Source organism: Sabethes cyaneus, chromosome 3 (assembly GCF_943734655.1).
Source record: "Sabethes cyaneus chromosome 3, idSabCyanKW18_F2, whole genome shotgun sequence".
NCBI lineage: Eukaryota > Metazoa > Arthropoda > Insecta > Diptera > Culicidae > Sabethes > Sabethes cyaneus.
Window position 1 is genome coordinate 164,971,785 of NC_071355.1, and position 15,325 is coordinate 164,987,109.

At 42.4% G+C, this 15,325-nt stretch overlaps 1 protein-coding gene and 1 long non-coding RNA gene across 2 annotated transcripts; one reads left to right on the forward strand and one right to left on the reverse strand.

Moving 5' to 3' along the window:
• The first annotated feature begins 665 nt into the window (after nucleotides 1-665).
• Nucleotides 666-2,800, forward strand: LOC128742720 (glucoside xylosyltransferase 1). Its single transcript, XM_053839166.1, has 4 exons — nucleotides 666-809; nucleotides 898-1,109; nucleotides 1,220-1,529; nucleotides 1,594-2,800. The coding sequence occupies exons 2-4, from the start codon at nucleotides 961-963 to the stop codon at nucleotides 2,257-2,259; spliced, it is 1,125 nt and encodes a 374-aa protein (XP_053695141.1). The 5' UTR covers nucleotides 666-809; nucleotides 898-960; the 3' UTR covers nucleotides 2,260-2,800.
• An 8,126-nt stretch (nucleotides 2,801-10,926) lies between these two features.
• Nucleotides 10,927-11,659, reverse strand: LOC128744523 (uncharacterized). Its single transcript, XR_008412395.1, has 3 exons — nucleotides 11,487-11,659; nucleotides 11,108-11,289; nucleotides 10,927-11,034 (listed from the first exon to the last, which is right to left on the reverse strand). It is a non-coding gene; the product is annotated as an uncharacterized LOC128744523 (long non-coding RNA).
• Between the last annotated feature and the right edge of the window lie 3,666 nt (nucleotides 11,660-15,325).

The following is a 15,325-nucleotide window of genomic DNA, read 5'->3' on the forward strand; positions in this document are numbered from 1 at the left end:
CGAAGAGTACCATCACAAGTAAAGGTAACTCTCCGTTTTGATTCAAAATTCAGCGGTTTTTGAGTGCCTAAGTAGTCGCCTTTGTAATCTTACAGTCTCAGTACATTTCACAAACCCTTACCTGAGAGAGAGTCGCGAAGGCGATCTTCTGTTTCTCATGTTTCAGCTGTTCTTCTTCTTCTTATTACGTTTGCTTTCGTTTTCGGGTAAATAAATCAAACTTGTGTGTGAACTTCTCATTGGACGTGTAAAGTGTGCGTTTTATAAAGACATATTTGGGTGCTGATTGGCCCACGGTTAATTCAGTTTTCGCAAAAACATTAATTTACAATTCAGAAAAACAAGGCTCATTCAACTCTAAATGTGTGTTTTTCAAAAAAAAAAACACCAGCAAAAAACTTATGTGAATATCAATTCTTTTCCATTTTTAACCAACAATAACGACTGGCTGCATTTGACAGATCGTACTGGCTGCATTTGACGTTAGATGTTTTCCTCTTCGCAAATCTCTCTCAGATCCTTACTTCGGTTAGGTCGACACTGTCGTTGAGCATTTAGTGAGCATCCCTACTTTCGTCAAACAGTGAAAGTTGTCAAAACGTCGACACGGATCGACATAAATGATGCGGGTGGAGAAAAGTTCAGGTAGGAAAACAGACAGATTGTGTTGGCAATAATACAGCTACAAGTAACTTTTCTTCATAAGTTTTAACATATTTTGGCTGAAAATATTGTTTAATTCGTTCGCGCGGAATAAATCCGCATTTGAACGTGCAATTGTGCCATATAAGATATATCAGTGCATTATGGTAAGTGAAAATGGAAAAAAGTTCGAATGTGTTAGGAATAGCTTTAGGTGCAAATGGTTCCACAGTAAATTGTTTATTTTTTTTACAGGATAGTAAATGTTTACTATATTCCACCTGAACAGACAATTAATGTCTTTAGATACACGAAATCATGAAAGTTTACAGATGCTTGGCGGTGCTCGTGCTAACATCCTTCATTTTGATATGGTATTATATTTTACGAGTAAACAACGAATTATTCAATGGATTGGAGTTGGGAGCCAATTCTAGCTTCATTGGAAGTAGTTTTAGACAAAAAAGGTAAGTTTCGTTAATGGTTTATTGTATAGAATTTTAAAATGTCTGCGTTCAGTTCTATCAATGTTATTTCAAAAAACAATATCAGGTACTTAATAAATTTTATCCTTCAGTATTATGCGCCCAGTGGTCAATGGAACGGAAATTGTGGTAGTAGTAGTGGCTTGCGGGGAACGACATAATGAGGCACTGAACATGATTAAATCCGCAATCATGTTCAACCGAAATCAATTCCCGTTAAAATTTGTCGTCGTTGCCGAAGAACAGTTGAAGCAAAACTTTATTGAAAAGTTGAATGACTGGCAGGAGATCAATGATCACATATTCACATACGAGTTACATTCTTTAACATTTCCTTCAGCCAACAAAGATGAGTGGAAAAAACTTTTTAAACCATGCGCTGCACAAAGACTGTTCCTGCCGGTAAAATTTTACTATGGCATTAGTATTATGAAAAGCCAAAAACTAAGCTTTTGTTTATTTCCAGTCTTTACTGACTCACATCGATTCAGTGTTGTACGTCGATTCGGATACCGTCTTTCTATCGCCAGTGCAAGAATTGTGGTCCATGTTTCACAGTTTCAACGCAACGCAACTTGCCGGTATGGCTCCGGAGCATGAAGATAAAAATGCCGGTTGGTACAACCGATTTGCGCGGCATCCGTACTACGGCGATCTTGGAGTGAACTCTGGCGTTATGCTTATGAATCTCACCCGAATGCGCGAGTTCCAGTGGGAACAGCACATTATGCCTATTTATAAAGAATATCGACTGAAGTTGGTCTGGGGAGACCAGGATATTATTAACGTCCTTTTTCATCATCACCCAGACCGATTATTTGTGTTTCCTTGTGATTGGAACTATCGGGCAGACCATTGTATGTACATGAACGTATGCGATGCTCCTGGCGGCGTGAAAATAATTCACGGTAACCGGGGTTATTTCCATTCACTGGTGCAACCGATTTTTAACTTAATCTACACAACAATTGAGGAATACGCCTTTAGGACAGACATTCATTCCAATTTCATTCGTACTATCGAAGATTCGCTGGTGCTGCCAAGTAACTCAAACTGTGATAAACTGCTGGACAAGTTTTTGCAGGACCCGAGAAAGTATTTCAAACAAAATCAGTATCTTGAGGAGACATGACACGAGCAGTTGCAGCAGTAATCAGCCTAAAAGGGCGGTAAAGGTTGAAAATAAATTCAGCATATCGCACTCGAATTTAAGTCTTCGAATATAAAACGATTTGATAACTGGACAGCTTGTGATTTTAGCGGCAAAACGAACGGACAAATCGAAAACAATGATTTCTGCATTCATTTACGATGCATAGCAATGACAAGTTTTAAAAACTCGCGTTAGGTTACATTTTTAATGATAGTTTTGGAGTCCAGTGATTTTTCTGAGCTCTATTCTCATATTTCATAGGTAGGTACTCGGTTGACCGAGTAATGCAAATTATGTGCAAACTTTTTAAAAGTAAGGCGATGAGGTGGCTGTGAGAATAGGGCTCATGCAATCGCTGATGTAGTTGAAAGTATTCCAGTCTAGTGTTTTAGCCATTCACTGGTAATACTTTCTATCTGTCGGAAGTTAAGTTTCAGTGAATAATTTTAGTCATTAGGAACTAATGTTTAACTTTAGATTGTAGTTTTTCTTGTGTAAATAGAGCTCTATATTTTCGTTTTACGCTTTTGTTTTATTTTTTATCCAATATTTTTTTTTGAAACGGTGGCTCTACAGTTGATGAAGGGAGGCTAGGGTAAAGAAACGAAAATTTTTGGTGAAGGAGGGGAAAGAGCGGAAATGTGAGGAGGGGGAGAGGTATTGGTAGCTACGCTTAACAAGTAGTCGTTTTGACTCTTACCTTTTGTCCAATGCTGGAAGGCGCATGTGTCGAACCAAGCTATAATCTGAGATTATAACCGGATTCGAACCCACAATACCCACCAGGGCATCTGGTTCGCTGGTACTTGTACCTTTGAACCATAGAGGCGCTGGACAAAAGGAGACTGCAAAACCCACTTATCCCACATACGACAACCGAAGTTGCGTACCCCGGCCGGCACCTCGTGGAGGTAGGAATAGGAGTTAATGAGCAGAGGTTATGGAATGCACATGTTCACCCTTTGCCAGCTGACGTCAAATATAGGCTGCGACTGTTTACACACCAGAGACCAGAGCAGAGAAAAATACCGAGATGCCGGAATTGGACCGTGCCAACTCCTGTTATGTGCAACGACAAGGAGCGGAACCTGATTACCGAAAGATCAGAGGTGACTAGGCGTTGGAAACAACATTTCGATGCATTGTTGAATGGTCAACAAGATGAAGCAGTTAACAGCAATAGGATAGCGATTGATGATGATGGACAAGCTGTAGATCCACACACTCTGGACGAGGTTAGAAAAGCATCGAGAGAGCTGAAAAACGGCAAAGCAGCTGAAAAGGACGGTGTCCCCGACGAAAATTTGAAAGTCGGGAGCGGATGGCTGTATCGTTCAATCCATCAGGTTATACTAAAGGTATGGATTTAGAAGGAACTACCTACGGATTGGCTGGAAGGTCTCATATGCCCTATTTACAAAAAGTGCCATCGACTCGTATGCAGCAATTATTGAGGTATTACTCTCCTCAATTCTACATACAAAGTTCTATCCCGCATCTTATTTCTCAGACTGAGGTCGTTGCACGAAACCTTTGTTGGTGAATACCAGTGCGGTTTTCAAGAGGGATGCTCCATGGCGGACCAAATGTTCACCTTGCGACAGATCCTCGATAAATTCCGGAAATCAAACTTGCAGAGTCACTATTTGTTTATAGACTTCAAGGCGGTGTACGATTCCGTTAAACGATACGTGAATATGGTTTTCCACCAAAACTGGTTAAGCTGATACGTGCTATCCTTGATGGTTCAAAATCAAGCGTCACCATAGGTGAGATATCAGACTCGTTTGTGACGTTAGATAGTTTGAAGCAAGGTGACGGACTTTAGAACTTGCTATTCAACATTGCATTAGAAGGTGCTATTCGAAGGGCAGGCTTGCAGAGAAGCAAATACCGTTATCACGAATTGTCACATGCTCTTAAGGGCTTGTGGACGACATCGATGTTGTAACCGATCGTTACAATATAATTAAATACTTTTTTAAATTACTATGCAAGATTATTATAAACGCCCACCTATTTTGAATATCAGTACTAAACATTAACACACTTCAAACACACGCTACAACACCGATGGGTAGACGGGTAACGGCACAATACACAATACAGTCGACAAACCGCCAATTCAATTAGAAAGGTTCTATGGGTAGTTCTCGATAATGCGCTAACGGCCATTTGAAATCAGGCGAGCGAGTGCTCAAGAAGTGCATAAAACTGTAATTATTCAGGTGCCAAAGTGCGACTTTAAAAGTCTTTTATATAAAATCAATTGTCTGAGACAGGCATTCAGGTAATTTCAAAGGAAACATAAAACCTACAACTCGACAATTATGCTAAAAGGGTAAATTTCCCTTTCATATGCAGGCCCTTTGGGTATATTTCGGTATACTTGGACATATTTTTCTGTCGATACCGTTTATTGCGATTGGCAATCGCATTTCCGGGAGCTTGCGAGCAACCGAAGGCACTCTGCACTCGCTTCGGCCTAGGTAACCTGCCGGTTACCTACGTCTAACCGTAAAAGACCAGCGATTCGTCCTCTGATCGTCCGCGATCATAAAAGCCAAGGAGGACCACAACCCTCGGGCATCGGCCCTAAGTACAAAGGAGGATTCCCTTCTCGGCCTGGCAAAAGTCGGTACCGTCCGTCGCCAGCCGATTTCCGACAACGAAGGAAGCGCCTGAAAGAACCCACCTGGAACGCCTTTCCAGGTCGCCCATTTGCCACCCGTTAAGAGTCGACGCCATTTTGTCAACCGGCAGGGAAGACACCGTTAGCTGCCGCGGGAACCAACGAGCGCTCGTCGGTCTCGTCATCGTCACCGTCCACGATCAGAAAAGGAAAAAGTGAGTGATACGTACCGTGATCCCAACCTATCGAACACACCACACTGGACAATAAAGTACACGTTTTTCAAAGAAGTTGGCCGTTTCAGTGAGAACTTTGTATCGCGAAATCCCTCTAGTTTGCCCAGTAGCGCGCCGACCTTGCGACGAAGTCCGGGTCTCGTGCTGCTGAAGTTTGTCGGGGTAGCAGCTCACTTGGGAGTTGTTACAATTGGCGCCCAACTAAAAATCGCGAAAAGGCAAACGGAGGATCGAGTAGCATAAAAAACTATTTAGTTTTTCACTGAAACGAGGGGAGAGTACACAAACAATTTTATATTGTTTGTGTAGTCAGTTACACTACCACTTCTCCAAACTGAACATTGATTTAAAAGCTGCAAAGTGATATTTCTTACGGGTTTCGAATACGAGTGCACAGTATAGAGGGCGTGCACCAAAAAGTAGTTAAATTGTTTTAATTATTTGAAATACATCGCGTGTACGATTGAGAGTTAAAACTAGTCTGATCTCTGTATCATAAAGGTCCTGAATGCACTTACACTTAACACACATTAACACTATTTATTATCTTACAATTATATATTTCTACTATTCTAAATATTTTTGTGTACCATACTTAATAACTATTGATAATTTAAGACTAAGAGTCGTGTCGGAGTCGTCTTCGTTATTTATTTTGAATTTTAAATTGTCGTATATTATTCTCAAGTGCAATAAGAGATGAGTTCCGATTATATTTTGCAATATCGTTTATTAAATCCGGATCATCTGTTGGACGATGAAATCGAACACGAGCTAATAATTCGTCAACAGAAAGCGTCGGGTGGCGATTCGCGAGATTCCAAGAAACGAAAATTACGCGGTTTGCTAAAACTCCAACGGGAACAGAATAATTTCGATGTCTTGTCGTTGCCAAGTGAAACGCAGGAACTAGAGTTTCGTCAGGTCGAAGAAAAGCTGGAAAAGATTCGGTATATGCTAGAAAATAGGAAGGTGAAGAAGAAAGCAGATTTGCTGCCGTTTAAGACTAGGTTAGTTCATTTGCTTTTTCGGTTGATGAGATTGAGAGATTCGATGAATTATAATACGCATGACTTGGAAGCATTGGCAATGCAATTACTTAATGATTATTTTGATATGCAAGCAGTAAACCCAGATGCCGAGGAAAATAAGAATGAAACCGGATCTGGTGTGTCAGAATCAGAAGAAAGTGATGAAATAGGATGGGGTACGGCCGAGCCCGTAGTGGAAAACCGGCCGACTAAGAAAAATAGAAGGAAAAGCGGGTTTAAGGTGAATAGGAGATCCAGCACACCGAAAAGTGTGAGAAAGCAGAAGAAAAGTAAATCCGCTGGTTCCGAGAAACTTATGAATCAAATAATGGAAAAAGTAGATAAATACATCGAGCAAAAGCTTAGCCAATTGAATCTAAATATAGAAAAAAGTTCGAATATTAGTTTGGACAAAGGTACAGGAAAGGAAAAGAATATGATAACTGAGGACAGTAATAGTGAAAATGAATATCAGAAAGTAATGAAGAATAAAGCGAATCGTAATTTTCATAAACCAGAAAAAGCAAATGAAGAACTGGTTAGTAGATAAAAACATTTTCAGCATAAGCGAGGAATTAAGGAAAAACATGTTAGCGAAGAGGACAGAGATGAGGAAATTTCTGATGATAGCAGTTCTAGCAGTAGTTCGAGTTCAGAAGAATGGGTAGGACGAAATAGAAGATCAGGTTTGTCACGTCAGCCACGACCTGTTGCCGATTGGAAACTACGGTATGAGGGGAGAGATGAAGGAAAAAGACTAAACAAGTTTATCGCAGAAGTAGAATTCATGGCTGAAGCTGAAAATATCAGTAAGCGAACGCTTTTCAAGGAGGCAATCCATCTTTTCTATGGAGATGTACGCACTTGGTACATTGAAGGAAAACGAAATGGAGATTTTAGGAATTGGAAGGAATTAGTCACCGAATTAAAACTAGAATATCAGTCACCGGATCTAGATTTTCATTACGAGCAACAGGCAGCCGGAAGACAACAGAGAAGATCGGAAAAGTTCACGGATTATTACAATGCAATAAAAGAGATTTTCGATTATATGTCTGTTCCGCCCACCGAACATCGAAAATTTGAAATCGTGTTTCGTAATTTACGGTCCGATTATAAGAACGCTTTGGTGGTTAAAAATATTAGAACCCTACGTTCCTTGCAGGTCTGGGGAAGAAAACTAGATTCTGCCAATTGGTTTTTGTATAAGCATAGGGAAAATGAACCTGCTAGAAGACCAGCATACGTGCACGAAGTTGTCCAAAAGCAGTATCAAAAACCAGCCCAGGACGATAGAAGTTGGAACAGAGGCTGGGAAGATAACCGCAACAAGCATTGGAGCGATAATCGGAAAAATGATCGGCCGAATGAGAGGAGAAATGAATGGAACCGGAATCAAAGTAAGGATTGGACACCAAAAAGTTTGCAGCATAAGCCGACAGGAAATAGAGGTGAGAATAGGAGCGATACCAACAAAAACGTTGAACAACGACAGAAGCCAACACCACCCACAACGTCGCCCATGGAGGGGAATAGCATGCGCATGGTAGCTCAGCATGTTGCGGAGTACCGTGTTCCTGACAAATCCGTTTGTTTTAACTGTCGTGGCAAATTCCACCACTATAAGAATTGCCTAAAGGAAAAAGAACGTTTTTGTACTGTATGTGGATTTTTCAATTTTACTTGTGAAAATTGCCCATACTGTGCAAAAAACCCGCCCAAATCGACGTAGGAGGTCGTCGAAGGTATTCGCAAAAGCCTCCAACCATATTTGTTGCAACGAGCAACGATGTTGATGAGTTGACTGTCGAGATTGAAGGGGATAATCGTCCGTTTGTAGGAATTGAGGTGATGGGGATGAAGCTGGTCGGATTGCTAGACAGTGGAGCACAGGTTTCGATTTTGGGTACAGGAAGCGAGCAGCTGTTGAAAAAATTGAAGCTGAAAAAGTTTCCAACCAAAACGAAGCTACTAGCTGCCGGAGGAGAAAGTTTAACAGTCCTAGGATCTGTTCATCTGCCAGTGACCTTCAACGGCGAAACCAAGCTTGTTACTACGATTATAGCACCTTCGCTCAAGCGCAGATTGCTATTAGGAATCAATTTTTGGCGGCTTTTTGGAATAGAACCTACAATACGCGAGACGAGTGGAGTCCTAGTTGAGGAGTTAGCCTTGGAGCAAGAAGATGAAATTACACTTACACCCACGCAACAAAAACAGCTAGATGCAGTGAAAAAGGAATTTAAAACTTTTGTAGACGGACAACAGTTAGATAGCACGCCATTGATAAACCACAAAATTGAGTTCACACCGGAATACGAATCGGCTGATCCAGTGCGACTCAATCCGTACCCGTGGTCTCCAGAGGTACAGAAGCATGTCAATGAGGAACTGGATAAATGGATTCAGTCTGGAGTAGTTGAGAGGTCCACCAGTGACTGGGCACTGTTGATAGTGCCGGTTCTGAAAAGTACAGAAGACGAAGATGGCGGTAAAAGCATGAAGCTGAGAATGTGTTTAGATGCTAGGAAGCTCAATGACAGGACACGCAGAGATGCATACCCACTGCCGCATCAAGACCGAATTCTGGGAAGGTTGGGATCGTCGCGGTACCTGTCCACAATTGACCTTTCGAAGGCGTTTTGGCAAATACCGTTGGATCCAGCTTCTCGTAAATACACCGCTTTTCGTGTTTTTGGAAGAGGCTTATTCCAATTCACGAGGCTTCCGTTCGGCTTGGTCAATAGTCCTGCGACGCTTTCTAGGCTCATGGACCAAGTGCTAGGGTACGGCGAACTGGAACCACGAGTGTTCGTCTATTTAGATGACATCGTGATTGCCAGTGATACCTTTGAGGAGCATCTGCAAAGTCTCAAAGACGTGGCGCGTCGATTAAAAGAAGCGAATCTTTCGATTAATTTAAGCAAGTCGAAGTTTTGCGTACCAGAACTACCGTACCTTGGATTTATCTTGTCCAAGGCAGGAGTTAGACCAAACCCTGATAAGGTAGAGGCGATTAACAACTTTGAACGACCAGCGTCCATTAGATCACTTCGTCGATTTCTCGGAATGGTAAACTATTACCGGCGATTCATAAATGGGTTTAGCGAAATTACCGCTCCGTTAACGAACTTGTTGAAAGGAAAGCCTAAAACAGTTAAGTGGAATGAGGAAGCCGAGATGGCATTCCTAGAGCTGAAGCAACGATTGATTTCAGCTCCCATTTTGACTAATCCCGATTTTACGTTACCGTTCACGGTGCAGACTGATGCTAGCGACACTGCGATAGCGGGAATCCTGACGCAGGAACTTGATGGCAACGAGCGTGTAATCGCATACTTTTCACGCAAGCTTACTACTCCACAGACGTCCTGGAAGGCCGCCGAAAAGGAAGGTCTCGCAGCACTAGAGGCTATAGAAAAGTTCAGGCCATATATCGAAGGAACTCGGTTTACATTGGTAACCGATTCCTCAGCTTTGTCGTTCATAATGAACACAAAGTGGAAATCGTCCTCGAAGCTGAGCAGATGGAGTATGCAACTGCAGCAGTACGACATGGTTGTCCGACATAGAAAGGGATCACTGAACGTAGTACCGGATGCTCTGTCACGATCGTTAGAAACACTGGAAATCCTAGCCACAGATACTTGGTATAATAACCTGTATAAGAAGGTGGAAGGAATGCCAGAGGAGTACGCCGATTTTAAAATCGAAGACTCGAAGCTTTACAAGTTTGTCGCAAATCGAACTGATTTGTTGGACTATCAGTTCGAGTGGAAACTTTGCATCCCGGATACGCTGAGAAAGACTGTGCTGTGTGAGGAACATGATGCTGTCATGCATCCTGGATTTGAGAAGACCATTCATCGTTTAAAGCAAAAGTACTACTGGCCACGAATGGCCAGGGACTGCAAAAGCCACATCAAAGCCTGCATGGTGTGTAAACAAAGCAAGCCGGCCACGGTAGCAACCGCACCAGTAATGGGTCGGCAAAAGCTCACCAATAAGCCTTTCCAAATATTAGCGTTGGATTTTATCCAAAGTCTTCCGAGGAGCAAATCAGGCAAATCCCATTTACTAGTGTTAATGGATTTGTTCTCCAAATGGACGTTACTGTTTCCGGTCAGAAAAATTGAGGCGAAGGAAGTGTGCAGTATCGTCGAGAATGGTTGGTTGAGAAGGTTTGGAACTCCAGAGGTGATCATCACCGATAATGCTACCACATTTGTTGGGAAAGAGTTCCAAGCGTTGCTCAAGCGTCGGGGGATTCAACACTGGCCAAACGCTAGGCATCACAGCCAAGCGAATCCAGTGGAGAGAATCAACCGAACCATAAATGCATGCTTGCGTACGTACATGCAAGAAGATCAACGGTTATGGGACACTAGAATCGCGGAAGTCGAAGAGATGATCAACACCACTGTTCATTCTTCGACCGGCTTAACTCCCTACCGAATCTTGTATGGCCATGAAAAGGCTACGCAAGGCAGAGAGCATTACTTAGAGCGGGATGAGCAAGAGTTGTCGATAGAACAGCGGGATCAAAATCGAAAACAACTCAACGAAAAAGTGTTTCAACTAGTCGAGCAAAATCTCAAAAGGAGTCACGAGAAGAATTTAAGATCGTACAACTTGCGGCATAAGAAGTTTGCAGAAACTTACCAAGTTGGTCAGCAAGTTTTAAAAAGGAATTTCAAATTATCCTCAGCTGCAGATCATTTCAATGCAAAGTATGGACCCCTATATTCTCCATGCGTAGTTATTGCGAGACGAGGTACCAGCTCGTATGAATTGGCTGACAATAATGGTAAATTCCTCGGAGTATTTTCAGCAGCAGATCTCCGTCCTGTTAATCCTGTTTAGGGAATTAGAAATGAAACTAATATAGTGAAAAAAGTTTGCATTTTATGGAGGTTATCTTAAAATACCTCGGCTGCATGGTTTAGCTCAGGTCTAGCTGCATGCAAAATGTGCAATTGCACTTAGCACATGTTTAGAGTTCATTGAACTGATGAACCTACTAGCGATGAACCATTAGTGGTAGTTGTGCGCTGGAAGGAACGTGATTAACTCGATGAACATTTACAGCATGGTGTAGAAAGCTCTGTTGCTGAAAAGGAAGAGTGACGTCACAATTTAAGTAGATAGTAAGAAATTGCATGAGATTTAGTAATAAGGGTAATAAAGTGTTAGATTTAAGAAATGATTAAGAAATAGTTTGAATGTAGTTAGAATTAAATAAAAGCATGAAGTATTTTAAGATAGGTTAAAAAAAAGTAGATAGAAGCCATAGCCCGAACAACTTACCTTTCTGTGTTAAGAAACCCAAATACCGTCAGTAGCTTGTGAAATTCGCTCGTTATCAGGTTTATTCGTCAGGTGAAAGTAAACTAATAGTTAGCTTTGCCATGGAAAGCATAACTTGTAGATGGGTAGAAATTCTGTCTGCTATATGCCTGAAACTCTCTGGAAGGCCAACCAGCAGAATAAACCTGGAAATATACGATTTCTTTTAGCTTAAAAATAGCATTGACACATAAAATTCACTTATCGTTCGGTTTCACATCCTATTGCACTTGCGTTGAATAATCTTCCACAATTAATCAATTTTATTTCTGTCCACGTGCCACGTGCTTTACTGTGTCCACCATTGGTATTAATTGTTAAACTCACTACGTACGTCCATACGCTACCACATTCCAAGAGATACTAATGAGTCGTCTCCTTCTCTTGCGGATGCAAGATGAACTTGAGATGAACTTAACGAAACAATAGTAGAAATATACTCACCACTGGTGTTAACGAACATACACTTACACTGAACCAAAATAAATCACATGTGCACGATTAAAGCAGATTTCTGAACGAAATTTGACTCTTAGTTGACACAGATTTAAAGTGTCGTGATGTCCAACTGATTTTAAATAAATTTAACTACTTCGTGTTGCGTTTCAATATTCAATTTGTTTTCTTTATGTAATCACTTGACAGCTTTCAAAATTAATTGTTCTAAATAATTAAACTCCATAGTTAAATTATTTATTCGGAGTGGGGGGATAGTGTAACCGATCGTTACAATATAATTAAATACTTTTTTAAATTACTGTGCAAGATTATTATAAACGCCCACCTATTTTGAATATCAGTACTAAACATTAACACACTTCAAACACACGCTACAACACCGATGGGTAGACGGGTAACGGCACAATACACAATACAGTCGACAAACCGCCAATTCAATTAGAAAGGTTCTATGGGTAGTTCTCGATAATGCGCTAACGGCCATTTGAAATCAGGCGAGCGAGTGCTCAAGAAGTGCATAAAACTGTAATTATTCAGGTGCCAAAGTGCGACTTTAAAAGTCTTTTATATAAAATCAATTGTCTGAGACAGGCATTCAGGTAATTTCAAAGGAAACATAAAACCTACAACTCGACAATTATGCTAAAAGGGTAAATTTCCCTTTCATATGCAGGACCTTTTGGTATATTTCGGTATACTTGGACATATTTTTCTGTCGATACCGTTTATTGCGATTGGCAATCGCATTTCCGGGAGCTTGCGAGTAACCGAAGGCACTCTGCACTCGCTTCGGCCTAGGTAACCTGCCGGTTACCTACGTCTAACCGTAAAAGACCAGCGATTCGTCCTCTGATCGTCCGCGATCATAAAAGCCAAGGAGGACCACAACCCTCGGGCATCGGCCCTAAGTACAAAGGAGGATTCCCTTCTCGGCCTGGCAAAAGTCGGTACCGTCCGTCGCCAGCCGATTTGCGACAACGAAGGAAGCGCCTGAAAGAACCCACCTGGAACGCCTTTCCAGGTCGCCCATTTGCCACCCGTTAAGAGTCGACGCCATTTTGTCAACCGGCAGGGAAGACACCGTTAGCTGCCGCGGGAACCAACGAGCGCTCGTCGGTCTCGTCATCGTCACCGTCCACGAGCAGAAAAGGAAAAAGTGAGTGATACGTACCGTGATCCCAACCTATCGAACACACCACACTGGACAATAAAGTACACGTTTTTCAAAGAAGTTGGCCGTTTCAGTGAGAACTTTGTATCGCGAAATCCCTCTAGTTTGCCCAGTAGCGCGCCGACCTTGCGACGAAGTCCGGGTCTCGTGCTGCTGAAGTTTGTCGGGGTAGCAGCTCACTTGGGAGTTGTTACAATGTCATCGGTGTGAACCGTAGAGCTGTGGAAAAGGTGTACACGCATTTTAAAGAGGAAGCTGCGAGGATAGGATGCGTAAGCTCTGCCAAAACGAAGTACGTGGTGGTTGCTAAAGAGCGTGGTAACCCTTCGGGTATTGGAACTGCCGTGGAGATAGATGACGATACTTTTGAAGTGGTCGTCGAATTTGTTTACCGGTACTTTAATGACATATAACAACAATGTCAGCCGTGAAGTGAAAGGTGGATAGCGGTTGCCAACAGGGCCTTCTACGTATTATGCAGTCAACTGAGGTCCCACAGCCTGCTACTCCGTACGAAACTCGTGCTAATTCTCGCGGTGGTATTCTACGGCGTCGAAGCGTGGACGTTGAAAGAGAGCGACCGACGATCTCTTGGTGTTTTTGAGTGTAAAATCCTGCGATCAATTCTAGGTGGCATATTAGAAGAAGCAGTGTGGTGCAGCCGAATGGATTAAGAAATTTTCCAAATTTGTCTAGATGCTGATATTGTGGAGTGAATAAAACACGGCAGGCTACAGTGGGCTGGCCACGATGCCAGGAGGCCGGATGAAAGACCTGGGAAAACAATATTCAGCAGAGAACCCGACAGAGGTCGTCGACTTCGAAGCAGACGTGACGTGAATGCTAGAAGACCGGGAGTTACGGGCGACTGAAGAGTGGCAGCTCAAGACAGAGAAGCGTAGACATAACTCCCAAATTCGGCCTAGATTGAATAAGTGGATTGTCACCGAAAAAGTGTAAAAGTGTAAGTACACCTGTCGAAACCGATGCGTCGCAATGGTTCCTAACTTTAACCGAATGGTCCGCCGCCGCGGGAAACGAGTGCAAGTGTAAAGACAGTGAAAATTGTTCTATGTTCATGTAAACAACACAGTCAGTAGTTGTTGAACTCTCTCGTGTTAGATGACCTGCTGTTTTTACCGTTATGCCGGTCGTATCTGGTACCGTTCTGAAAAGGAGATCGGCACTTTCTCGGGTTCCAGAAAAACTTTTGCTAGGGATAAAATTTATAGCAGAAGCAGATGTAATCTGCATCAGGTCATTCATGAAAAAACTGAATAACATCGACTACGAGGATGTGGAAATCGACGCCAACTATAGCTACTAGTACTCGGTCCTGCAAAACTCGTTACCTATTTGTTGAGCGTCGCGATCCATCCAAGTTGGCTTCAACCTAGCCGAGGCATCTAGCACATTGGGTGGGGTTCTTGAAGCGAACAGATTCTACTGCACCGTAGTCTCCCGACTTTCGCTAGATGTACAATCGGAATCTTTCCAATTAGTGGGTGCAGCTCGTGGCCTATATGGCTGCGCCAATGTCCGCTTTCTGCTACTCATCAACCACTTCCAGTTCATCACCGTCAATAGTCACTATCCGTGGATGGTGAAGGTTGTTTTCTTCGAAGGCTCTTCCTGCCATATATTTGGTTTTTGACGCATTGGTTTGTAATCCAATCTATTTAGCCTCCGCTTTTAGTCTGGCTATCGCTTAGCTGGTTTCGAGGTACGATGCAGAGCTAACAAACCAGTCGTCGTAGGTTCCAATCTCGGCTAGGCGGTCCTGATAAGTAGAGTCAGTAGGATTATTGCACTAGCCCCGTAACTATTCTATACTCTAACAGCCGGCTGTGAAGTCTGTCGACAAAGAAGTGTCAAGTCTTAGAAAGATGTTTAAGCCCAAGGCTTTGCTTTTTTAGTTTGGCGTTGTTTACCTCCGCAGTCCTAAGGTTTCTAGTAATAATGTCAAGATTGCCTGCGAAAGCTAGGTGTTGGTTACTATTGCCGAAAATGACTCCTCTCGTTTTGATGGCCGCTCGCCGGATAACACCTTAAACAGCGGTGTTGAACAACAGGACAGTCCATTGCCTTGCCTCAACCGTCTGCACGATTCAAAAGGACTCGAGAGTGCTTCCGAAACACACACGTAGTACTTCATTCGTTCCAGGGTATC